This window comes from Acanthochromis polyacanthus, chromosome 20 (assembly GCF_021347895.1).
Source record: "Acanthochromis polyacanthus isolate Apoly-LR-REF ecotype Palm Island chromosome 20, KAUST_Apoly_ChrSc, whole genome shotgun sequence".
Classification (NCBI taxonomy): Eukaryota; Metazoa; Chordata; class Actinopteri; family Pomacentridae; genus Acanthochromis; species Acanthochromis polyacanthus.
This window is the reverse complement of record NC_067132.1, coordinates 17,728,302-17,754,157: the sequence shown is the minus strand read 5'-3', so window position 1 is coordinate 17,754,157 and position 25,856 is coordinate 17,728,302. Positions and strand designations below refer to the sequence as shown.

At 41.6% G+C, this 25,856-nt stretch overlaps 1 protein-coding gene across 1 annotated transcript in view; it reads right to left on the bottom strand.

The window, feature by feature from the left end:
• Window positions 1–783: 783 nt before the first annotated feature.
• stau2 (staufen double-stranded RNA binding protein 2) overlaps window positions 784–25,856 on the bottom strand; it is a 96,253-nt gene continuing 71,180 nt past the window's right edge. The window contains exons 15-16 of the mRNA XM_051940441.1: window positions 3,499–3,564; window positions 784–2,326 (exon numbers count right to left, since the gene is read on the bottom strand). Of these exons, the coding sequence (XP_051796401.1) occupies window positions 2,291–2,326; window positions 3,499–3,564 (102 nt within the window). The 3' untranslated portion in view covers window positions 784–2,290. The remainder of the gene's footprint in view (window positions 2,327–3,498; window positions 3,565–25,856) is intronic.

Sequence of the window (25,856 nt, the reverse complement as noted above, 5' to 3'; positions counted from 1 at the left end):
GTATTAATTTATGTTGCCTTTTAGTTTGGGTCTTCAATCCATTTTAACATCTTATATTTTGTCAGTTGCTTGTGAAGCATTTAAAATTGCATTTGCTTGAAAAGTGTTATATTAATAAAGTTTGATTAATTGATTTTGGTCTCTTTGAATTCTAGAAAAATCAACAGTAGCTCCACCCGCTTTAAGAATTACTGCATGAAACTGCTGAGAAAGTCTAAGAAACTTGAATCTGAGAAACCGCAGTGAGCGATGGCTGCAGATAAATCCTGTTACTGGAGAGACATCAGATGTTGTGGAAGGCATATGAGACAAACTACGGCTTTAGATAACACAGCAGATGATGTGTTATGAAACCAGTTGGAAGTAATATGACACAATTTTTCATTTTTTTTCTGCACTTACTGTGCAAATAAAGGCAAAATTGCCAAAGAAATCAGTCTTAAATACAAGTGAGACTAAAGGCTCAAGGTTGAACTTCTTATATCAAGACATAATGCTTTATGTTATTACAATGAAGTCCACTCTATGACTAATAAAATTATGTTCCCAAACGAGTGTGATGATGGTGGATCAGTGTTCACTCTCCAACACCAGGTGTTGCAGCTGAATTCACATTCCACCTTCTGCTAAAAGAAAATGTGTGTAAAGGTAAATGCATTTATTTATGATGAAATAAAACAGCGTTAATTGCAGTTGTGGTAAATATTCAGATGAGATGTTGTGTTTTTGCACCTGTCAGGAGAAGTAAAGAAGAGACAAAGAAACAGACTTTTTTTTTCCACATGAACTGAGGTGTTTTTACTGCATTTCAGTAACACAAACAGCCTTATTACACGTTGCACTCACAGTGAAGAAGAACACACGTCCTCAATGTCAGTGGACAAAGTGATCCAAAGTGGCCTTTAGGGGAGGGAGCCTGCAGGTCGCCCACAGGCTCTCTCTCCCGCTCAAAAAAAGATGCACTCCAGAATGCAGGCGTTAAAAGCACCCAGTTGATGCCTTGGCGGGTCAATACAACACACACAATGGGTGTAGATGTGATCGACAAAACTGTGGGGGGAGAAAGGGGGGACGATCCACTGACACAAAATCACTGGAATGGAGAGGACATGCAGCCCGTACAAAACTCTCCGGAGATTGGACTCTACTTTAAAAGTTTACTGGCATTAAAGGATGTGCGCAAAAGAACCTAGTCACTGTCGATCAGCACTGGCCTCTTTTTCGAGATAAAAAGAACAACGGCGGGGGCGTCTTTGCCTCCGCCTGTTGTCAGGTGATGCTCCAGTGATGCTATGCCAGTGTGGGGTCAAGTTAAAACGGTACAGGTAGACCCCCGCAGGAAGCAAAGGTCCGTGCGACCTTCCCTCCTGGGCGGTCAACACTTCTACTGATTACTGCTAACACCAGTTTTGTCCTTTTTGTCGACATGAAAACAAACTTTTCTGTGTTATTTTTCGGAATATGATACTCTTGCAAAGTCATACACATCCATATAGATAGATGAACTCTTTTTTTTTTTTAATGTCAGCATACAAGGTAAGCTGGGTGACTATATATGAAGACAACACCTACAACTTTCACAGCACTGGCATTGGTTAATTTTAAATACAGTACTCAAGCATTGTTAGATTAATAAAATAAGAAAAGAAAAACAAAACAAAACAAAAAACTAAAAAAAAAAACAAAAACAAAAAGGAAACATAATACCCCCGAAAAAATAAGCTACTGTACGCAAGTTGGTTTCTCCCCTAAAATGTTTCTTTTCTATTTCAATGGCATGATGTACATATTTGTTTTAACCATACCAACATTTATCCAAAGGGAAAAATTGTCTATGCAGTGTATCACTTTGGATTTCCCTTGATTTCATACAGTACCATGCATTTATCTCATTAGTTTATACTTCTTGTTTTTTTTTCATTTTGTCCTCTAAATTTTTTTGACTGAAATCATCAATAAAGGTGTTAACATAGCGTTGTCTTCACATAGACTCAGGTAATGGTGTTTTAGTCGGTCATTTCTCGGTGCACATCCACCCTATTGCATGTTGACAGGTTTTGCAGGATACAGTGGCAATCGTGGGGTTTGGGGTGGGGGGGGAGGGAGGAGAGGGGAAGGGTAGGGGGTAAGTAGTGGGGGAAGATGGGGGGGAGTTGCAGGTTATGGAGGGGGGGGGGTCGGGGGTTTGTCAGGTTTGTGTATGCAGAAGGAGGGAATCGGGGTTGTCAGCTCCTAGACGACAGCCTTTGAATCCTTGCAGACCTGAGTGGTGGTGCCTGAGTTAGTCTGTTTAATGTCCTTCCTCCCTCCCGCATGGTTCACTGGTCTGAAAAGACAAATTAAACTGCGTTAGGAGGGGATTTTGTTTGAGCGGTTTCGCTAATAATCACTCCTGCTCTGGATAATTTGTATCCTGTGCTCCTTGGGAAAATACCAGGATTCACTCTGCCTTTAAAAAAAAAATGCAACAAAGATAAGTGATTCCCGTAAAAGAAAACTTTCAGAGACCGAAAGTGCTGCAACTGTGACTGAAAACACTTAACAAGTCCTTGACCTCAATCTGTTTCGCGCTAACTGATCAGCTGTGGCTCCTGTTCTGTGTTGTTTTATTAGGGAAGGCGGGAGATGGTGCAGGGAAGGACGGATAGCAGGTTCGTGTTTGTATTTCAGCGTGTTTTCCATCTTGATAACTGTTATCATCTCAAACCAAACAATCAAGACTGTACTAATAGCAAAGAGTGGGTGAGTTAATGAGTTTTAGAAACCACGAGTGGAGTGACCGGAGTGAGAAATGAGTGATTAACTGCTCAGGTGAAAGTATAATGGCTGCCATATTTGCCCTTCATGTCTGCTGGTGACGTAAATGAAGCTGTTATAACACCGCGCCGTTTTTCCTCTCTTTGTTCTCTTCCTCTTTTGCTCTGAAGGAGACACAGTGCTGCAAGAAAACAGCTCAGCCTGAAGTTTATTCTTTTTTTTTTTTTCCCAGGGCACACCTACTATGAAAATACTCCAGAAATGCTTGACAGTGATTTCCTCCCCGGTTTCCAAAAAACCCCCACAGCGTTCCTACTTTCCTACTCGATGCTCCACTGTCGGGCTTCCTCCTTCCTTCCCTCCCTTCCTCGTCGTGGAGGAGATAGTGAATGGAGGGAAGGGAGGGGAGGAACGTGGAGAAAGCCCTACGTGTCTGTCATGACTGAGCCTTGGACGGTGATAGCTATCATGCAAAGCATCGAGAACCGGCAGCATGTAAATACATACGCCTACCGGTGCTTTCCTATGGAAGAAAAAATGTCGAGCGGAACCGATAGACGTGTGTGTGGGCGGGGAGGGAGCTGGTGATGGACCAGCCTGTGGCGGCGAGGATTTGCAGTAAGCCTGATTGGCACATCTTAGGCCTCACTTGACCAGCATCTGTCCGACCTGACTGTCTGGTTAAACGTGAGAAGTGGAGCGGCCGCCTGTGACTTTGGCGCGATCCACGTCTTACCGTACCTTGATGGGGCCATCCACCGGGTCCAGTCCCTGCTCCGACAGCTGTTTCAAGGCACTTAGAGCAGCCTGAGAAGAGAGGGAACAACAGATGGTCGAGTGAGCGAGGAGGGAGGGAGGGAGAGTGGGAGCTTGGGTGGGAAGAGAGAGAGTGTCACCCTTCAGCTGCTTTTCAAATAACACTTACTCTGGGAAACCTGATGCCAGCAGGACACTTTCCCTTCACTCTCTGTTGTCTTTGGCTTCTCTCCTCTGACTGTTTATCTAGTGTTATTGGGTTAACATTTCCACTTTATGTTTTGGCTGCTCCGCATTTTCCTAAGTCAATCCCAGTGACATCTGTATTCGTGGTGACCACAGCTAAACAAATAGCAGCGGGTCTGAAATACCTATAAATCATAAAGGTTTAGCAACGCGACACACTGAAAGTGGGTAGATTAAAAGCAGCACTAAATTACACAAAGTGAACACAAACAAGTGTGAATGAAACATTTTTATTGTTAATTATGTAATGACTTAATTATGCTCAATTTGTGGTTGAGAAAGGGGAAACTTTGAGTGCAAAATTACACTTCGTCACAACAATATCGAGCTTGGAAGTTACTGTCTGCCACAATTAGTTTGTAATCACATCCAGCCATGTGTTGCAATCCAATGCTATGTCATTAAAAAAAACTATATGCTATCTATATTTTCAAGCTTGGATCAAAAATCCCATGATGTAATTTCCTTCCTGCTCATTGCCTGCCTGTCTCTGCCAGCTAGAGGGGCTGCTGGTTATGTGAGAAGGGTCCAGCCTGCTATCATAATATATACAACATGTGTGGGAGTCAGGAGGTGTAATGTAGACACACACGCTATGTAAGGTGGGCCTGGAGGACAACGACAACAACAAGTAAAAAAAAAGTGACAGACAGATGTTTCAGTGAAGCTTTCTTGATGTTAAATTTCCTGCTGTAGCGACACCGCTGCTTGTTGGACATCAAACGCAAATACAAAAGAGTTGTCTAAGTGTTCCAAGATGATTTGTTCTATCTGGTCCTAGCCAGTTAGCAGGATCAATCATAACACAGCATCCATCCTCCACTCTTAAGATTGGCTGCAGATGTGTTTGCCATCTTTCTCTCTTGTTTCTCTCAGTGTGGGAAGAGTTGGAACAGACAGGGAGGTTTAGGAATATATCTCCCAGAAGAGCTGACACCACTATGTCTAACTGTGCATAGTGGAACACCCTTAACATCTCGTGTCATTTCCTCCTATATCAGCCGTCACTGCAGGGAATGTGGTGTGGTGGTGTGTGTCTATGTCTGCGTATACGAGTCACTACTGTTCAAATAATGTGCTAACTTTGTCTGAACCTACACATCGCATCTGCCCTAGGAAGCCATTAATTCTTCAACAGTCCATTTCTTATTCAATATCAGAGCAATAATGATAATCTGTTATGGTGCAGTCAAGGTAGAGGAAGCCACGCATGACCTGCATTCACAACGAAATCGACTGAATTTGAACTCCGCCAAGGAACGGTGGAGTTATGTGACAATTGGCGAAAGTTTATCTGTCTGTTAGCAAAATTACTCAAAAATGGACAAACGGATTTGGATGGAATTTTCACACACAAGGACCAACCGATTAGATTTTGGCAGTGATGCAACTTATAGTTTGGATCCACGGATTAGTTAAAGATTTCTGCATCATTGCGAGATAGCGGCACGGCGTCACTGTAACTATGACAACAAGTGAACGCTACACCAGCTGCTTACCGATGATCACATGATTGCGATCCTACTACAAATCGACCGTTGCAGTCTTATCGGGACGTATCCGTCAGAAATGACACAAAGAATAATTGATTAAACTGTAGGGGTGTTTCTGAGTCCCGTCAATTCCTGCTGCCCGCTACATATTTCGGTCTTGTGATTCGGTATCCGACATAACGTACACATGCATAACACACACGTGCTCAGCGCAAGGCCATTTTCTTTGTGGGTACATCTATATTAAATGGACACAATCTACGGTGCAGTGATTTCTGCCACAAATGTTTTTCAAGATAACAGTCACTGGAAATGATACAATGACTGAGCAGCCTTGGTGGAGAACTGCACTCTCTTGAGTGCTTTTTTTGTTTGATACTTAAATTAAATGAAGGGGAATATTTTTGAAAATCCAGGTTGTTAGGAAGCTGGGGATTAGAGAAGAAAGAAATTAATATATAGACAACATAGATAGAACAAAACCAAACAGGGTAAAAGTCAGGTGGGAGAGATGGACTGAAGGCAACACCTTTAATGGTGATGATGTGAATTCTAGCCTCTCTGATGTTCAAATTCTGTCCACCAGGCCCCTACAGGGAGAGGTCTGCCCAGAAGCAATGTTTGTTAAAAGTATTCTAATGCTAATTTTGAAGAATCACATTATGCCAACAGCAAAATTAGAAAAAAAAAACACCAAAACAAAACACTTGTATGAGTTTGTTTTTGACTTTTGAAACAGAGTTACTGTGTATAATGGGAGATGGAAGCACCTTTGTTTTTTTTAAAGCTCTGCGGTAGGGAACATTTAACTGACATGACTAATCAGCTGTTTCCAATTTTTGCATTGTCTTTGCTTTCAGAAAGCTTGAAACATGACCAATGCCAGCTGCCAGAACAACTATTACTGAAAGAATTCCAACAACTTTTCCAATTGAGAACAACTCCTGAAGACATTTCTCCGTTTTTCTCATGAACATGGTCAACATTGTTTGTTTTTTCTTTTTTTTAGTTTTAATAACAGTCACAAGCTTCTTCTGCTGTGTTTCTGGCTTCTTCTGCTGTGTTTATTACAGCCATACGTAATGTAGCCTATACTCCCACCTTCTGACAACACTGCACAGCATAGTTTACTTACTCCACAGAAGTCAATGGAAACTAGCCTCATTTTAATTTTCTTTTTTACATTTTTGGTAACATTTCAAAAGATTGCTTCAAGTTCAATTGACTAGAGAGGGTTGACACAGCTTTCATGTGGACTGTCAAATTTAACTGTCCTTTAAAAGCACTGCTGTTTGTGGAAGTCATCGATCTAAATTGTGGACAATTAACAATATGCAGTGTAAAACACTATATCCTCAAGCAAACCACATCTGCAATTTCAGCCTGTGGAAGCATAATAATTACCAAGTTATTAAGGGTCTTGTAAAACTGAAAAAATAACTTTAAAAAAACTGTAAGCATGGACATAGAGAGGCCTTGTTTACACATTTTATATCCTCGAGTTTCTGAATTTTTGTGCCAAGTCTAACTATAAAGGACTGAATCCACCCTCATTTCTATTGTGCAATGGTTAATAATAGTTTTGTTTGGTTGATATAAACTAGAACATAGGCTACTGAGTTTGAAAATGTTTAATCCTCCAGTGGCATTTCTTAAGCATACTGTATAATCTATCTACACAGAAATACGTATAGCATGCTTATACTTAATAAGTGAACATCAACATAAGAAACACTGAAAAAACAGGAGAAAAATTCCAACAGCTCCACTTTATTATTCTACGCACATCTGTTTTGCCAGTGGCCAAAACTAGCCTGGATCTGTTACACTCCATCACTGGTTAATCAGAGTTGAGATAAGGCATAAGTGGTGCTGCTCAGCAGATGAGTGAGATGTGATGACTGGCTGAGTTTGCCTCATTATGAAGCCCACCAACGTCACTCTGTACTTTATTCTTATTAGTTATACCAATACAGACAAATTAGGTATTTTCCACACAAGAACATCAGACTAGGAGAAGTTTTTTCTGACTCTGACACACAGACAGAGACATCTCCAAGTGAATACCGATTTGTATTTAAGCCATATGCATGACAGAACACATTCATCATGCTTTAATCCTGAGAAAATATGAATCCCACTGCACACCATATCAATATGTCTTTATGGAATGCAATACGCACAGGAGGACGTTACAAACTAATATCAGTGTGCTTGTGTCCAAAATCATTTTCAAAGCCTTTAGCTTCATACTATGAGAAACATTAACCAGGAATTGTAATTTATGACTGACAGGTGCAAGGGTCAAAATCTGGTTTGTATCCATCAAATTGAGAAAAAAATCTGTGATGCTTACAGGTACTAAAAAACTACAACAATAATAGCAGGGCTGATTTGAAAAATTGATACTGTTGGGATATTACTTAAGGCTTTTCTCCAGAGACCCAGAAATCAACCGAAGCCCCTCTTCCTCTGTAACAGACAATTTATGGTGTAATGTGTTTTTTTTTCTCTGTGAAGATCTGACAGCCAGTGAGATTTAGGGGTTGAATATACTTGAAGAGATTTAAGGTGACAAGCCCGTAGAACATGACAGATGAAGGAATGTTTCCACAATTACACTGTTAATAACCATATATCATGTTAGGGACTTATGATGTAACAGATGGATTATTTTTATATATTTGAAATAATACTGTCATCTCACAAGGGCCAGGGTTGTCTACATACCAAAGTGAAAAAACTAATTAAAGTAAGAAGGACCCTAAAGCGGGTAGGTTAACGTAAGTGATCAGAATCACACCTGACAACAGGGACAGATCTCCTGCTTTCTCCCGTGACCGATAAATTGTAATCACAACCAACTTCCCCATAAACTTCTTGTTTGTTGTATCGGTTTGGGACCCTCCTCTCCCTGAGTAAATAGCCAGAGACCATCTGTTGGAGTGGGAGGGGGAGTGGTGGTGGGGTAGGAGCTGGAGATAAACAGCCATAAATCAGAGGCTTGACAGTGGCAGCGCTGCTGATATACGACAGGCAGGCATAAGGGCCCAGCAGCTCAGCGAAGGACACGGAGCCTAAGACAAATACTGGGCCTATCTGTGGGAATGGCAGCCAGTGAAATCATTATTTTTCTAATGTGATAAGTTGGCCATCATTGGAGGCAGCAGCTACACTGACGCATCAACACTAGAAGAGTATGTTTAGTCTGAGGCCAGGAAACACAAGGTGGAGGTGTTCCATCTCTGTCATGGAACAAAGCGGCTAAAGAGGAGGGTTAGGAGACCATGAGCGCAGGCAAAGGATGTGCAAAGTCAACAACAAATGTTAGAAGAATTAAATGTCTTTTGAATGTGAAGCTTAAAACTGAAAAATGTGTTAATTGGCCACTAGGAGGTTTGCTGACCTCTAATGTTTGGATTACTCTAAAAAATACCTTGTTTGTACAGCGTGTTGCCTTATCACACCTGAAGCCAAAAGTCTTTGAAGATGAAATATTGGCCATCATACAAAGTTGCAAGAATAATACTGTTGCAATTGTGTGTATGCATGAAAAATCACAAAAATAGTTGTATTTTTTGATTATTCGTTTGAGAGCTTATTGTCTCGGACCTACATGTCTGGCTGACTGCTGCACAAAGTAAATGTCAGGTTGTCAGTTTCAGAAAGTTACAGCTATCAATGTCGAGAAGGTGTGGGAAGGAGGGGGTTTCTGAAGCTGTTTGATCATCTGACAACCACGCCTGATGGGGTATAGTGACAGCTTAAGGCTGTGTTCAAACCATCGCTAAAAACAGTACCATTCACCTTTATGTGACCACTGCTTCAGCAAAGATAGGTTGCTTATGCACAGGCTTCCAATGGCAAAATGTAGCCTTGTTTGGCCAAACAGTTTGCCGTATCACAGTGCATTGACATTTGACAAGCAGATGTGTAGAAATTCTGGGTCACATATTAAAAGTATATCAAAGAAAACAGCAGTTATGCTGTTTGTGCTTTACAGTGATCATCATAAAAATATGTTTGATTACTCTCAAAATCCATTGTGTTGTAAACCATTGCAGTGTGTTTTTGCATTTGATACCACTTCAAACTTGTGGATGTGCCACATAAACTCAATTTACTGAATTGTATTTCATCTTCTCAGTTGTAGTTGTGGAAACACGCTTGTACCAACATAGTTCATTGCATCGGCAGGACATATACTGAAGTCCCTCTAATCACTCCCTAGTCACCTATCGTCTCCCCATGCCTCAACTTTAGATAACAATCCAGGACTTGCCATCAATCCAAGACTGGTAGCCAATCCTAAGCACCCCACAGCTACTTCACACATGAGCTCATTCATCTATCTATCTAGCTGTTCCTAGTTCAAAGGCTTGAACAAACAGTGGTTGAATGTGACGGGTCTGAGGAAGATCTGCAACCGTGGCCGAGCTCCTGATGTGGAGTGACAAGGGCAGCTCATTTTTCTGGGCCTGCTGCGCTCCTAATGACTTCCCCGACAGAGGCTTCGCCTCCATCAGCGGCTTAGCCAAACAAAAGCCCTGTCCCTCAGGAGTCTGCAGCATCAGCCTGACAGATCTGATGGATCATTGGATCACATTGACCCTGACAAATCAGACCCCTGTATCAGCTCTCGCTGCGGGGCTACTGGCTTCTACGGAATCAATGAAGAAGTTCTGGGCAAGAAGAACGAGAAGAACAGACAGGAGAATGTATGGCATGAAATGGACTGGGAAAAAAAGGTTGGAGGGAAAGGAACCAAACAGAGGAGGGGATGGAATCCTCCAGTCCTTCCAAGTCCATCACTTTATCCTCTTGCCCCTTAGCAACCATCAAAGACACAACGAGGATCCTAGTTAGGTGAAGACCACCAGCACACCAGTCAGTCTTGTTGTGCACTTGCAACTCTTTCTCAGTCCATACTCTGAATCATCAAATACAGTACAAGAATGGAAACACTGGTGTGTCTGTTCTCTTAACTTTATCAGTAAAGATACTTCTCCTGCTCTGCTGGAGGCCAGATGAAAGTCCAGACACCAGCTTAAGGTTTAACCCATTGACCCAGTCTCAAAAGTAGCATGCGGTATTTCCCTCTTAACCAAGCAGATCTGGATTCCCAAGGCTCTTTTCAGGCTCTTTTCTGGCTCTGTACAGTCAAGCTTGAATAATCAAACCCTTCCCTAATCTTAAGTCCAGGCCAAGAGCATCAGTGGCAGCCTCCCATTCTTGCTTTGATTCTGCGTCATTGTGTAAGTCATGTGTTTGGACGTCCACATCATCCGAGGGAGCAAGAGGCAAGAAAGAAGGAATGCTTAGCTCATACGGATTCTGCTTGTGGTCTTTGGCAGGACTAGAATCCCTCAGCACCTCTGCAGGTGTAGTAAAATCGACACAAGTGAGAATGTGAATAAAACAAAAAAAGGTGGATAGGAAATTTAAGTGGCGTGGTGTTAAATGGTGTTATGCCTACACTAGTTGCGGAGGGAAAATAAATTCTTGTTGGATTGCCATGAGATCAAAACCAAGATCTTTTCTGACCAGCTATAGATGTTTAGTCATGTATGTGTAACATGACTCTTCATTCTAGCTTGACACTGGAGCACTGTATCATTTACGTAAACAGTATTAGGCGAGACACACTTCCCCACTTCTACCGGGTACCACCACACCACTGTCAAACCCAAACCACAGCATTGTTTCACTAACACTTCCAGTTTCTTCTAAGAACTTGAGACGACACTGGGGTAGATGGACTGTAACCCAAACTGCTTGCTTTTTTTTGTTGGCTTGTACAATTATCATTCATTCTGTTGTTCTGCAGAAACACGCTCACTATCAGATCTTAATAATGCTTGAAAGAGCCTGATTAACATCGGGTGGCTGCTTCTGAGCTGTTGCAAGGCGGGGACGCTCAGAACATGAAGGGGATGCAGGACAGCTGCTGATGAGGATGATCTAAGGGACATCCACTAGACTAAACAATGACCAGAGTGGATTTCAAACAGGGTGTTTTACAGGCAGGGCATGGGAAGTTGGAAAAATGAGTGCCCTGTTGTCGGAGAAGTTCTGAAGCTGGATATATTGTCCTGAAGAGGGCTTGTTCTGTTTTCAAAAGGCCACATAAAACCTTGACAGTGCTCTCACTCCTCAAAGCAGAAAGAAATATGAGATACCAGGGAAGAGAAGATCCCAGCCATCTTTTTGTCCTGTGTTAACCCTGTTCATACTGCCATGGCCTCAGATCAAATATTTGTTCGTTAAATTCTTTTAAAAGTATTACATATTTCCTCCTCTCCTTTTTTTTTTTAAACTTCTGCCATGTACACCTCAGCTTCTTCTCATCACTTGGCTTTCGCTTCCTCTAAATTCTTTTCTTTTCCCTCAAACCACATCAAAATCCTGGACAGGGATCACTGGAACATTCCCGGACAGCTCGTGGAGAACACCTGTGTGTGCATGTGTGCTGGCAGTGTATGCGTCTATTTGTTAATGCGGTGTGATATGTACATGGATTCTTGGGTAACTACAGAGAAAATGCATTCAGATCCTCTCAACAAATCTCTTCCTCACTCTCTCTCCAGATTTCACATCCTCTTCCACATCAGAGACATGGATAAAAGGAGCAGTGTGTGCCTGGCAGTGAACTAGCTGTAGCCTGACATGACGTTAATTCCTCTGAAGTAGCACTTCGTGTGTGCCGGTCTACTTCTTGTGCAACAGTGTAGCAACTGTGAATGTGAGAGCGAAATAAACTTCTCCATGAGGAATTCAATTTGATTCCTCCATACACCTCTTTCATCCGTGCATGCTTCCACATTGTGGCGATAAGAATTCCTGGAGTGGACAGTGTTTTCTTATGTGTGTCTCCCAGGCATGATATGAGCGGTGAAGGCTGGCTGAGCTAAGTTAGCGGGTAACGGCTGTGGGGCTCCCCAGGGGAGCAAGCCTTCGCTGACATGGGAAGCCATAAATAAGGGCCCGGGGCGCAGCGCCATGTCATGCGTCATTTGGGCCGGAGAGGCCTGCTTTATCCCCTCCCACCACTGAGCTGCTGAGCATGGCACCTCCTAGGGCGTAATACAAAACATATGGGCAGAGGGCGAGGGGCAGAAGCACCTCAGCATACCATACTTCTGCCTTGTCAGCAAAGCATCTCAGAGGATAAGCAGATACAGACGGCCTCTATGATAACACTGAGCTACTTTGCCATGATATAACTTTGTCATGAAACCTAATCACTAGGCTTGGTTATTTTGTGTGTTACAGCATGACAGAAGCATCACATCATGCTTTAAAAAAAAAGCAAAAATAAAACACTTGAGCAAGATTAACTGAAAGCACTCTTCAGCATTTATAACCAGCACAAAGCAATAAATAAAGGGTTTCTAAAAAAGCATTTAACACAATATCATGAAACTGTAAGCAGCTGTAAGCAGGAAAAGGTAGATTTCAATAGTTTATTAGTGTATTTGTCTGCCAATACGACTCTTCCATGTATAAGTAGATGTATAGGTGTTGAAAAACAGTTCATTTAATGCCAAATGACACCATTTTAAACAGTTTTATTACAAACTGTTCTCAGACAGCTTGTGAATCATTTGTAGGCTACATGTGTATAAACAGCTAATAAATGCTTTATTGCCTTACTGTAACAGACTATAAAATGCCAATATATAAAAATGTCTTGATAAATTCATCAAAACACTCTTTCAAGAAATGAAGAACAAAAATGGGGGTGGGTTAAAATGAAGGACTACCTTTACTTTTAGATTAGCTTCGAATGATGTCAGTAAGTTGCATTGTTTTCTGCTGTATCAGTACTTTTCCCATCACACCATAAAAACAAAATCTATGCCAGGGGTTGACAGAACACTGGAAAGATGACACATTGTTAGAGCAAGAAGAGAAAGTATGACACTGACATTTTCCATCAAGAGCACAGACAATGACACACTTAAATTGAGGAAGGAATCTGCCTTGGACAGGAAGTTACACAGAGGAATTTATGTTCATCTATCTTTGATATTTCTGGCGTATTTCAAGATTGCTCATGACTAAAACTGACAAAAAACAGTTTGAGATGAGATATAGAGCATGAGGGACGCATTAGTGACGGAGACTACTGCCTGCAAAGATACTGGGTATGAAGTGAAGGACAGCCTCAAGGCCAGTGACTCACCAACATGACCACTGACTGAGCTCCACAAAAAATGGGGCCCTTGAAATTTCATGGAGAAACACCTCCCACCATCCAAAGACACCATTTGCGTGATGAGACAGTCTGGGTGGACTATTCTTTTGTGACTCATCTAAGACACTAAAATTATTTCATTCACATTGTATGCATAGTTGAGTTGAACCGAAAATAGTGTTGCTTCACCAGCATTGCTCTGTCAACACGTCATCCAAAGGGTTGAAGAAGTTTCGCAAATATTGGGAAGTTGAGGAGGTCATCAAATGTCGCAGGTTTCACTTACTGGGTTAATTGTAAAGTTATGGTGGGAAATTTGGAAAACAGCATATGACTGTCCCCCGTGGATAATGTCCATTTCCACCAGGTTTCCCCAGTGACTGCAACGCCGTGTTACATCGCCCCATCTCCACCTGCAAAGATCCACCTTTCTATGCCAGAGGGAGAAGCTTCTATAATCCTGAACAATTGGACTCAAATTGCCCTGGGGAAGGTACAAAAAGCGGTGGGAAGAAAAGCCAGCCTTCAGGCACTCGCTCTCTTATCAGCAGAGAGATAGTGATCGGCCCCAAGGGGCGTCCCATTTCTCTCTTTTCTGCTTGCTAATCTCCCTTTCCTTTCCATTTTTCTAGTTGTGTCAAAGATCGACCATATGATCCTTTTAACTGCTCTCCTCCTGCCAATTTTCATTCTCCTGAATTCCAAATGACAAACTCGCACTGTTTGCTTGGTGATGAAGTGCACAGCCTAGTTAAAGTGGGCAGTGGTACAAGCAGTGGTTGGGTGGAGATGCAAATGTGAAGACTGTGGTTGTTGCTACACAACCAAAGGAAAAGATCTTTTCTATGTGCAGCATTAAAGCATGGGCAGCTCACACCAGAGCTAGGATCCAAGGTCTTAATAGCTCCCTACATTTGCATAGACAAAAACCTTCATAAAGACAATACAGTGGCCTGAATCAATGTCTAGTGAGGATATCAAAGGATGTCAAAGAGCATTTCTGGCTGTTATGATCAGCCCTTCTATTTAAATTCTAATCCAATTAATTTATTCATTGTTGAGTAAGTGAAAGCTGCTAAAGTACTGTTTTTAATAAAAGAAAAAGTCAGAACAAATGAGGAGATAGGTCAGATGAGTCATGAGAGTAGTAACTTCACTTCACATAAGTTTTAAAACCTCCTATTCCATCATCATCAACAGCTGCTGGTTGTTTTTGAGTTCAGAATTTTAGTATGAGTTATGAAAAAAAGGAGCTCATGACAGAGGCTTTTGGACACCTTTTCAGTTTTTTTTTTAGAAATTTACAAACATTGTCAGACGTAATCTGAAAGGGAATGGAGAGGGGTCTATTTGAAAATCTGATAATCACTCCATTCAAAGCATTCTACCCTCCTTTAGACCAACAAAAAGGTGACAAGATTTACAGGAGAGACTTCCAGGTGTGGAGAAGCAGAAAAGAGGAACCTGGGAATGTAGTATATGAAAGGGTTAAGATAAAGGGTAGGGGAGAGGGGCTAGGCTTACAGTGACAGCCACCAGCTGCATGCAATAATCCCCAAGCCTCCATCATGAACCTTTTACATTTTTGTGTTAGAGACGGTGTGTGTATGAGAGTGGATATCTGGTGGAAAAGGACATCCGGTAACAAGAGAGGACACACTGTCAGACAGCGTTTTACACCTTTTTCCTCTTGTCTCCTTCACCTTGTAGCTCCCTCAGCTCCTTTTTGCGTTTTAATCACCTAGTACACACAAAGGACACGCCTGTAAAACCTGTTGCGCTGTTTTATCATTTGCAATGGATCCTCACAAAGCCTGTGAGTGTTTCTCATTACCCAGCATGCTCAGTGGGCCTATAAGACATGGACAGACATTTCATCTTGCACCGAAATCCCACGAAATACCGAGCGAGCCTGCAACTCACTGTGTGACAGGAGCAACTGAGACCCACCATGCCTCACCCCCTGAAGTGTTATGAAAACCCTACTATGTTGCCATGGCAACTGGCGGTGCATACTGCACAGACAGATTATGTACAAGGCATGTTTACTGAAAACAATAAATTCCAGTATGGTTATATCAAAAGGCAAGCCTTGTTGGGTAAGGCTCCACCAACCAGGCTAGTTTTCTGATGAACGAGTCGAGGGGCCGCACTAACCAGCCAAAGATGGAACGTGAAGGGGATAAAGCGCGAGCGATGCACAGTGAAAACACATGTCTTTTAAAATGTTAGCATAATGCCATTACCAAGTTAGCTTAAAGCCGGCAGGCCTGTCACAAAGTGTTCATAAACAACAGGAACCAATCTCAGCAGGAACAAAGCCATGTTATGGATTCCGTCTGCAAACACCAACGTGAGGCCGGGCCAGACACAGAGCGGCTGACGTGATGAGCAAACAGAGATTGACACAGGCGCAGTGGGCCTCACATGCAGAATAAAAGCAGCATGACACGATTTTCTCCAAAGGGAAGGGAAGGTTAGTAAAGGGAATCAAATAAGTCATGTATGCCACTATTTTTAGCTTGAGAATACATATAACAAAAATATATGTATTCTCCAAAATATCATGGGTAAGAGCAAAAATAAAATGTTACATAAACAAAATTGTTGTAACTGATTTGTTGCACTTTTCTATTCTCAGACTAAGGGAGCTATTTTAGTAATTTATAGGAAGCAGCAATGTCAACCATTCCTGCCCCAAGAAAAAAGACAAACAAGTCTATCTCTGTTTTCCCACAGTAGCACAATTCAGAAGCACTAATTCATTATTTGTCAGTGACGCTGTGATTTTATCCACTAAAGGAGAGTGGGCACTTAATTATCTGCAGGCAAGTTTTTTTGTCAGTGACGCTGTGATTTTATCCACTAAAGGAGAGTGGGCACTTAATTATCTGCAGGCAAGTTTTTACGAGCAACCTCACACATTTTTACAGCATGGCAAACAGACAGTAAACACCGGGACGGTGCTGCCCTTTAGCATGTGATTAAGACACAGCTAATTAGATAGTGGACAGTAAAACAGTGAGGAGAATCGTAAAAGAGGGAGCAGAGACAGGTCTGAGTGAGGGATCAGGTACAACCAACAGACGTTTAAGTCAGGAAACAGCAGGCCGCTGACAAATGATCGAGGTAGAGTTTCTCATTTCTGCTGCCTTCTCTGTGGTGAAAATGTAAATAACAGACTTTCTTAGGTAAAAAGAAAAGGCCCCCTCACCCCCAAGCTCCCCCATGTCCACCATCCATTCATCCCGCTATTCTTCTACTCCCTCTGCTACTATGCAGTGGTTGGTCCCATGAAGCAGGGGTCAAGGTACTAATGGAGGACCTTGTGGCCTTGTGTACCTCTGGAAACAGCCCCACCACCAACACCGCTCCCTGCTCTCTTATAAATCAAGCAGGCTTCATTGAGAGTGTCAGAGTCCTCTGATGTCCTAGCCATGTCTCATTTCAAAGTCCTCCTGAAGGCTCACACGGTTCCACATTTACTCACTGGACACAGGGGAGAAGTGTATGTGGGAGTGAGTGTGGGACTCAAAGAGGGAGAGACAGACAGAAAAAGCAAAGCGAAAGAAAGAGAATGAGTTGGGGTTCAGAGAAAAAGTAGAGGGAAATTAGGAATAGAGAAGACGTCCCTGGGGAAAGGGGGCCTCTAAAACAAATGTTTATTTAGTAACTATGCTGCATTAAACCTCTTATTTGAAAGCATCTACAATAAATCACACCATTTTCAGAAAGCCATTACTGCATGAGACGGTGTGTGTGTGTGTGCATGTGGGTATTTGTAAATGTGGGGTAGGTAAAATACCCTCCTCTACCGCACATGCACAGTTTAAAATGCATGCACAGAATGCAATCAAAACATAATTTTCCCTTCCTTCATGGCAAAGTGAGGTGAGCATTCTATAGAAGAATGAGTGATGGTTGAGATAATGACATTCTGTGGTTTCCTTTAGTGGATGCATTTATAACAAAGCCAGATGAGTTACATATGGATTTAAAATGAATGTTTTCCTGTCTACAACTCTTGCTGTTACATATACAGTCTTCCTCCTCATCTATATGACGCTGAGGGCATCTTTTCAAAACTAGTGACACATACATCTCTCTTGAGGCATGCAAAGCGAAAACTCCACAACAGCAACTCTTTGCAATCAACAAAGCTTGAAAAAAGTCCAAATGCAGTGCAGTGAGAATATCACGAACCTCTCAAAGGAACTTTGTAGGACACTGCTCCAAAAAATGCTATGATGTAGTAGTAGTTTGATATTTTGTGAAATATCTTTCTGAGAGTTACATGAGAAAATCTCACCCTCTCATTTGTCTATGTAGCTGGAGCCAGTAGTTAGCTCAGTTTTGCACAAACACAAAGAAACAGCAAGTCTGTGTCTTTCCAGAAGAAATTATAATATTATATCTTGTTTGTTTGAGCTGTTAAAAAAATGACAGTTGAGTGGTTTATGGGGGGTTATGTGACAGTCTATTCTTGTGGCTGGAAGCACTTTTTAGGAATTAGTGGATGCTGGAAAATTTACTGGTCCTTGCCATGCACCAGTAGAGCAGAGCACATTAAAAACATATCATTTATACCATTTAAAAAGACAAATACTCTATGATTTGTTAGTTTTTAAGGATGTTAGCTGAATTCCGTTGTTTTTGAACTATAGGTGTCATGATATACAAAATACACAAAATCAGTATAGATATCTGTTTTTGAGTTTTTTAACAGATTCGTTTGTCATTTATTTCAACTGTGGCCATATTTTTGGCCAATTTTTGTAAGACTATAACCTCTGCAACCAACGTTACCAGAATTTACAGTTCTCCTATGTGATCTTTGCAGGATTTCTATGTGCTATACATTTCTCTCTCTCTCCTTTACTCTTACCTCAACTGGTCAATGCAGACGGCTGCTCTCCCAGAGCCTGGCTCTGCTGAAGGATTCTTCCTGGTAAAAGGAAGTTTTTCTTCCTACTGTCATCAAAAACCTTGCTCAAAGGGAATGTTTAAATTTGTTGAATTTCTATCAACAACATAATATTGTTAGGTCTTTACCTTACTATGTGAAGTGCCTTGAGCTGACTTATGTGGTGAATTGGCACAATATAAATGTGCAAACTGTACTGAATTCAATTTTTTTTTTAAATAAAGGAAAAACAGTGTCTGTTAACTTAGCACACATTCAAAACTAACCTAAACTAATGGATACTTCAGTTGTAAAGCTGCACAAAGCACTGCTGCCTTTCTTCCCAAACATTATATAACAATTTCTGCTGTGCCATTTTAAACTTGTAGTTTGTGATGACGCAACATAATTCATAAGATTAATAAACATAAATAAAACTTGTAAAATGCCGAACATTTAAGGTTACCCATTCTATCGTGCTATAACTGAGAGACACTCTGAAATTTACAACTGCAGCAGTACCGGTATAGACATAAAAAACTCCTCCGACAGCAATGTTTAGATTACATGGATTACCAAACTGAGAAAGTCTCACATTGAACAGTTCAGAAAATATACAGGCACCATTACATCCCTACTTTGCCAGAGCCAGGCTAGGTGTTTTGCCTGTTTCCCATATTTGCACTACGTTAAACTAACCAGCTGCTGGCTGTAGTCTAAAGCTGGATTTATAGCCTGTCCGAGCTCCATGATGGCTGATCACACATTGTCTTAAACCTCCTCCTCCCACGCCTTTCTGACATCGGATAGGACGTGTCCGTGTCACTTTACGCAACTACAATGTAGCGTAATTTGCTGTGTCACTAGATCATATTCAGGATGAATGCTTACTAACTCGTTGCAAACATCTAAGCCAGTAATAGCGGTTAAATTCAACAGGAGAGAGCAGGCCTGATTGTTGCTAAGACATGCAAAGTGAGAGGTGATCTCCTTCAAAAAAAAACAACAAAAAACCAAGTGCACCTCCTGTTTCACTTGCGACTGCAATTTCTTTCTCTCGCATTTTCGTAGTGACGTTGCGGTTTGCTTAATCCTACCTTATCTCCTTTAAATGCAAAGGGTTGGACTGAGTTTGCATATAAAACAGAACACAAGCTGTCACTTGTGACTTTATTTACAGAGGAGATCATGTTGATACTAGTGTGAAGCAGGCAGACACACACACACACACGCAGACACAAAGTGTTAAACTGCAGGGGTATGTGACACCTTGGTCGTAACTGGTGTTAACCCCCGATGTGATTGTTGTTTTGAGTGTTTCAAAATGTCTGCTGTTTGAGGCCTGAGAATACGTTAACATCCAGATGAGAGGGAGGTGGTTGTGGTGGGTGGGGAGGGCTCAGACAGACAGAAAAACATTCCCCAGTCGCTACGCTCATCTCCATAACTCAGTACACGGCCAGAAAGCACTGATCCTACCATGGGACATTAATGACCCCACTCCCACCAGTGGAGGTGCAGCTATACCCGCCATGAAACAGTTAGGGTCTTTTAGGGCCTAATTCATGACCGGTAAGACAGAATCTTAACTTTGTAGATCATGGTTGTCGATAGGTCTTAACCAACGACTTGTATGGCTGCGGACCTGCCATCAAAATCTGAACGATAGCCAGAGATATCAGTAAGCCATAGTTTAATCATACTGTGTACGATGGAAATCAAAAACAACTTTTACAAACAAATAGCATCTAAGCACATGGGAGATCTGATTTCATTAAGTTAAGAACACAACAGCATAATTACAAATGACAATACAGGTCATTGTGTGGTGTGTGCATGTGTGTATGTATATGTGAGGTTGTTTTCATGCCTGTGAGGTAAACATGTATGCCTGCAATTACTGTCAGCGTGTGGTTTGCTTTTGGAGCACTGCAGTGATGATTAATTCTTATAAGTTTTTAACCACAAGATGTGTGCCTCATATCAAGTTAAAGGGCTTTGTTAAAATCCAGAGGTTTTCCTTGCAACGTTGCACAATAGAAGCCTGATAAATTGTGCAACTCTCCAAAAGTGGGACAAGACTGACGGCATCGGTGTTGCTTTGCGGTTCTCCGTTTTATCTATGTCGTAATATGTTGGCCTTGGGAGCAGCGGATCAAGAGATTGGGCAGATTTATATACATCACCGTCACAACTGTGTGTCAAATGGATTATTTCCAAAAGGCTCAAATAGAAGAATATCATTCACTTGTCACTTTGACATCTTTGTAGTGAAGGCTAAATCTGTGGAAACATTCCTGCCGTGTGATTTGTATATCAGAACAATGAAATGCAACAGTAGACAGCCAAACAGTCTGCATGATGCTGAGTATGACTCAAAGGAGAAATATTAACCTTTGCAGAGTGAAAGGCTAATCGTTTAGTTGTTAGAAAAGGTGTTTTCTCCACAGGTGACACATCTCGCACATTGTCACTGGGAATTGGGGAGCATAGGATTAAATATGCGCCTCTTATCTCGGGGACCTTTTCAGCACGGCGAACTATCACTCAGTATCAAATGACATTAAGATAATGAGGCAAAGATGCTACAAAGAGAGGTAGGTAATGATTTAGAAGGCCGGCTTGCTCAAGTCTCCCACACAGGTGGTGAGTGAGGAAAGGCGTGATTGGTTTGCACACCTTTATCCACACCAAATTTGTGTGAGTGGGAAATCGCACACAGAGTCTAAAGGCACTGAAGGCTGCAAGGCCACTGCCAAAACATCTTGCCACTCTTAGCAGGGATGTGATAATGAATCTAGCACCTTTGGTTGCATTAAAGCAATCACACTAGTCTGACAAGAAGGAGGAAGAACAATTCACTTGTATACACATAAATAATGAACTAAATTTTACATAAAAATCCTTTGGGACATCTCTTCTATTCATTTTCCTCCGCAATAAAATTAGATATTTACACAAAATAGCAATATATGGCAAAATACAACTGCTACTATTTACCATTAGCTGAATGTTTTTAGATCTTTTAATGTATCATATTGCCAGAATTCAGCTTTCAGAGACATTCCAGGTAATGACATTTCATCTCCACTCACAGGTACTGTAACACCATCTGTGAGTAAAATTGCACAAGTCCTCAATATATATTTGAGAGTTTGAAAATTCTGGATGTCTCTGACAACTAAAAAAGTATCAAGTTACTTTCAGGCATTTGACTTTTGTTTTCATTAGGGCCTGAACAGCGTTATCATCTGTTTAGCTAACACTTGTGGGTAAATTATGTTTCTTGCGAGTGTAAGATGTTCAATCATCCTCCATAAATGTCTGATTTTTAATGCACATCAGCCAAGGCCAAGATGCAGACGGCACTGCATGGTACTTCAAGCAATAAAACAGTTGATATACTGTACTTCTTTTTCCATTTAAATCTGAGCTACTGCATAGATTCTTTATTAAAAAAATGAGTCATATGCACAGTTGTAGGTGTACAAGAAATTAATGTTAGCATTACTTCATAGTACTCATGGAACACGACTTGAGGCCTGGTGCTTTGTTACAATGTCTATTCACCTAAATTACATGCACAAAAAAAAGTATTCTCTCTTTCTACACATCGACTTTCTTCCACATAATACCTTATAAAATTTTTCTTCGCATTATTTTCAATGATGTTTTCCAGAGAGAATATTTTTAAATGCAAATTTTAATTGGTTTCAGGACCATGAATCCAACTCCATTGTTCTCCACTGTATTGGAAGTGAAGGCTGAAATCTCAGGGGTGGAGATCTCAAAATCTAAGCAGATAAAATCAAAATCATCTGCATGTCTAGTGACCGCACAACTACAAGGAATGTTTTGTAATTTGCATGACTAAACCGTTTTTATCATGCAAAAACTATTTGTCAGACAGCAGAGTCACCGATTGGCAAAAAATGTAAAAATATCTCAAAGATACCTTTGTTGATCGCTTACTTTAGTTACAAAGTGCACTACACAATCGTCAGCTCACTCATTAACAAAATAACCAGGAGCTGATGTTAGGGAAAAACAGACACTGACAATGTACAGTTTTACTGCTTTCATCTTGTACAAAATAGCGGCCAGATACTTGTAGTTTATCTTTTATATTATGGTGACACAAAAAAGGCTCAGTGTTTGCATGTGTGTGACCACGTGTGCGTGTGTGTGTGTGTGTATGTTCAGTTCACACCATGTCGGCCCTTAACAGACATGCTAATGTTCCAAAGGGGCCACTTGAAGCTATCAACAGGTCCCCTAATGGGCAAGTTCATGTTTATTCTCTCCCCAGTGGTCACTGCTTCCTCTGATGAGCTAAGAAAAAAGACAGTCACCTCCATCTCCCATTTTCTCATTCCTCGTCCTCATCAATCTTTTGCATGGCCCACTTAATCAATTTCTCTCCAGTTCTTCTCCACTTTTCTCCAGCCTCCCCTCTCCGTCTCCCTCCTTCCTCCTCCATCATTCTTTCACTGCTCCTCTACTCTCCCGTCACACTCTAATCTCCTGGTCTGAAAGGTGTTTCCTGAGGAGGGCATGAGGGAAGACAGGCGCGAGTGATGGATCGCTCTGTGGATGCTTCACTTTGTCGTCTCTCCAGGGTGGTGATGGGTAAGGGAACCAGCAGGAGTTGGGTAGGTCTGACAGTAGGAGTGCAAGGTATGAGCTCCTTGGAAAGGTGTTGTTGATGGGGTGCAAGGGAAGTTTCCATCATAAGAACTTTCCCTCGCGAGTAAGAACCTTTTCAGGAACTTTGGTCAATCTACTCACCTTACTGTTGGAAATACAGTAGTTTGAAGGAGATTACTTACTCACCCTATTAGAAATTTTCTGTCTCAAAGGGTAATCATTCCTAAATGCCTATTCATGTTTTCTGTGTCTGTATGGTTTAAATATTGTCATCTACCCAAGTCAGAGAGGGTCCATGTGGACAGTTCTGTGGATGTCTACACTAATAAGTGTAACCTCGTAGACTTTATACTCAAATGCAAGGACTGCTCATGGACCTGGAGAACAGAATGAATGCTACTTTTAATGAGAGGTTGTATATTCTTTCCCATCAGTGACACCCAAACACAATGGGAAATTACAAATTCTCTTATGCTAAGAACAGAAAGATAGCAAACTCCATCTGCAGACTATTCTATAACACCTGGAACATTACTGGTGCAATCACTCAAATAGATGCTGTTCTTTGCTGCTATATCCCGTAAAACGGGCAAAGTCTCAGCAACATCCCCACAAGCCCTGTATGATTTTCTGTGTTCAGTGTGAGGGGACATTCGACATGTCAATGCAGTAGCAGACCAACCTATGCTGTATTTGTAGTACGAACGGAATTGCACGTACATCTGTTGTCCACTCAGTGCATGTGGAAATCATGAATTGGCCATGAAGGCACAAGAATTTACTGAATGTGGCTCACATCACTCAGTGACGCATTGCATTTTTATAAATATGCAACAGCAAGTGAGTTTATATTGAATTTGCTTTTTGAATTTGGACACAACACCACAGAGCTGCAGAAGAATTTCTACGGAAGATGGACTGGTGACGAAGTTAGGGCTGAGTCAGTTTTTTTTTTTATTGAGACATCCAGCCAAAGCTCGAAATGGCATTCTGCAATGACTACTGACACTAATGTGCTGTAAACAGTACTTGCATTTCTAGCAGAGCAGTTCTTGGACTGGCTAAGCAGCCGATGAATGCTCCTGCAAGCCAGATTTTGGATCACTACACTCTAGTATGACTTGATATCAGCCAAGTATTTACAGGTTCTTTTCAAGATCTTGGCTGTTTTGGCCCAAAAAAGTTGTGTCAGCATGATGTTCAGCAGGAAACAGTGCAGCTAAACCCTGACAGAATGCATCAATTATATTATGACATACAGCTGTCAACAACTCAATTTCTTTGAGTCTTCATTCACAGGCTTCTAGAGTTGTCTTCATATAAGTAGTGTGCTTATTTGATTGACGATTCCATTATATAGTGACACATCAGTATGTTTAAACAAGATAGGCAGAAGGTAATCAGTGGAGTTCTAGAAACTTACAAATGCCCACATTAACTCAAAACCTTAAGGCCATGTAGATGCAGATTAGGTCACACTTTCCTGTTTTCTCCACATTCTGTGATTTAGGATACGTCCAGGTGCTGTGTTTGGTTACACAACAATGGTACATAAAGAGGAGACAGACAAGACAGATAAGCAGGCAGAAGAAGCTGTTCAACAGCTGCCTGCCTGGTTGGGTAACACTCCGGCGGGACCCCCTGAGAGGAGCCCAGCCTTGGGTAACGTCTGCGCTCCAGTCGGGAAGGAAGACTTCAAACACAAGGCTTGTACAACCTCCGCCCCTCTGTAGCTCCCTCTCCTGCTGTTCTCCTGAGCTCCATGGGGGATCTCTGAAGACCATGCCAGCAGTCACCAGACCAAGCATCAGTTATCCTCCTCTATCTGCCACTATGAATCCCGACTGTCATGCTTTCTTCTCTCACTATAGCTAATGCAGGAAGCACAGTTTAACCATGTACTAGTCACCAGCCACTCTCAGATGTGCCTATGTGAGTGAGATTTCCCTTTAGTATTGTGGTGGTGCTACGTCACCCACCTCGAAAAATTTTTTTACTCCACAGTATAAATCAAACTGTACATCTTAGGCGTCTGTGGTGGTACCGCCGTAACCTACTCTGTACCCTCTTGTGGCAGCCCAAAATCCAGTTTTGCTAGTATTTTCAAAACATTTCCAGGAAAAAAAAAAAAAACATCAGAAATGTGTACAAAAAATACATTCCTCACCACCAGTCCTCATTATCAACTCCCTACAGCCTTGTCCCTTTATCCTTTGTTTGAACATCACAACTCCACTGGCAGCAGAAATCCACATACCAGGACAAGGTCAGACGCCCAATTAATTTCAGCAGGACTGTCTAATATTTAGTTTCTGTAGGGAGGTTTGTGTAACCTAAGGGCATGGTTATCTACATGCGTGCGTGAATCTGGTGTGCAATAACAAAAATGATCGACTAAGCAAACATGTGACCGAATGATGTTTTGATAAGGTAACACAGACCTTGAGGGAAAAATTTTTCACAAAGAGAATCAGCACTACCTCAGTAAACACGGTCTGTTCACAGACATGTTATGGAAAACTTTGCTCAGCAGCAAGATGAAAAATTACACAGAGATCTGGAAAGCCTGATACAATTTACAAGAAATAAATCCAGAAAAAATAATTCAAAAAAACAGGCCCTCATTACCTGAAAGCATGTCTACAACACATTTTAATCCTGATGCACTATGGTCAACATGTCACATCAAATCAGCCAAAAAGTGCTCTTGCTGCAGGAAACTCAAGCAGCCACAGCTGACAATCTGGGAGACAGGGCCCCTGGGACCCAGGGTGGCTCAGCTGAGGACATTACTGCACGCAAAGCAACCCCGCACACACCCTGGCATACACAGACACACACAAGAGTCTGGTGGCAG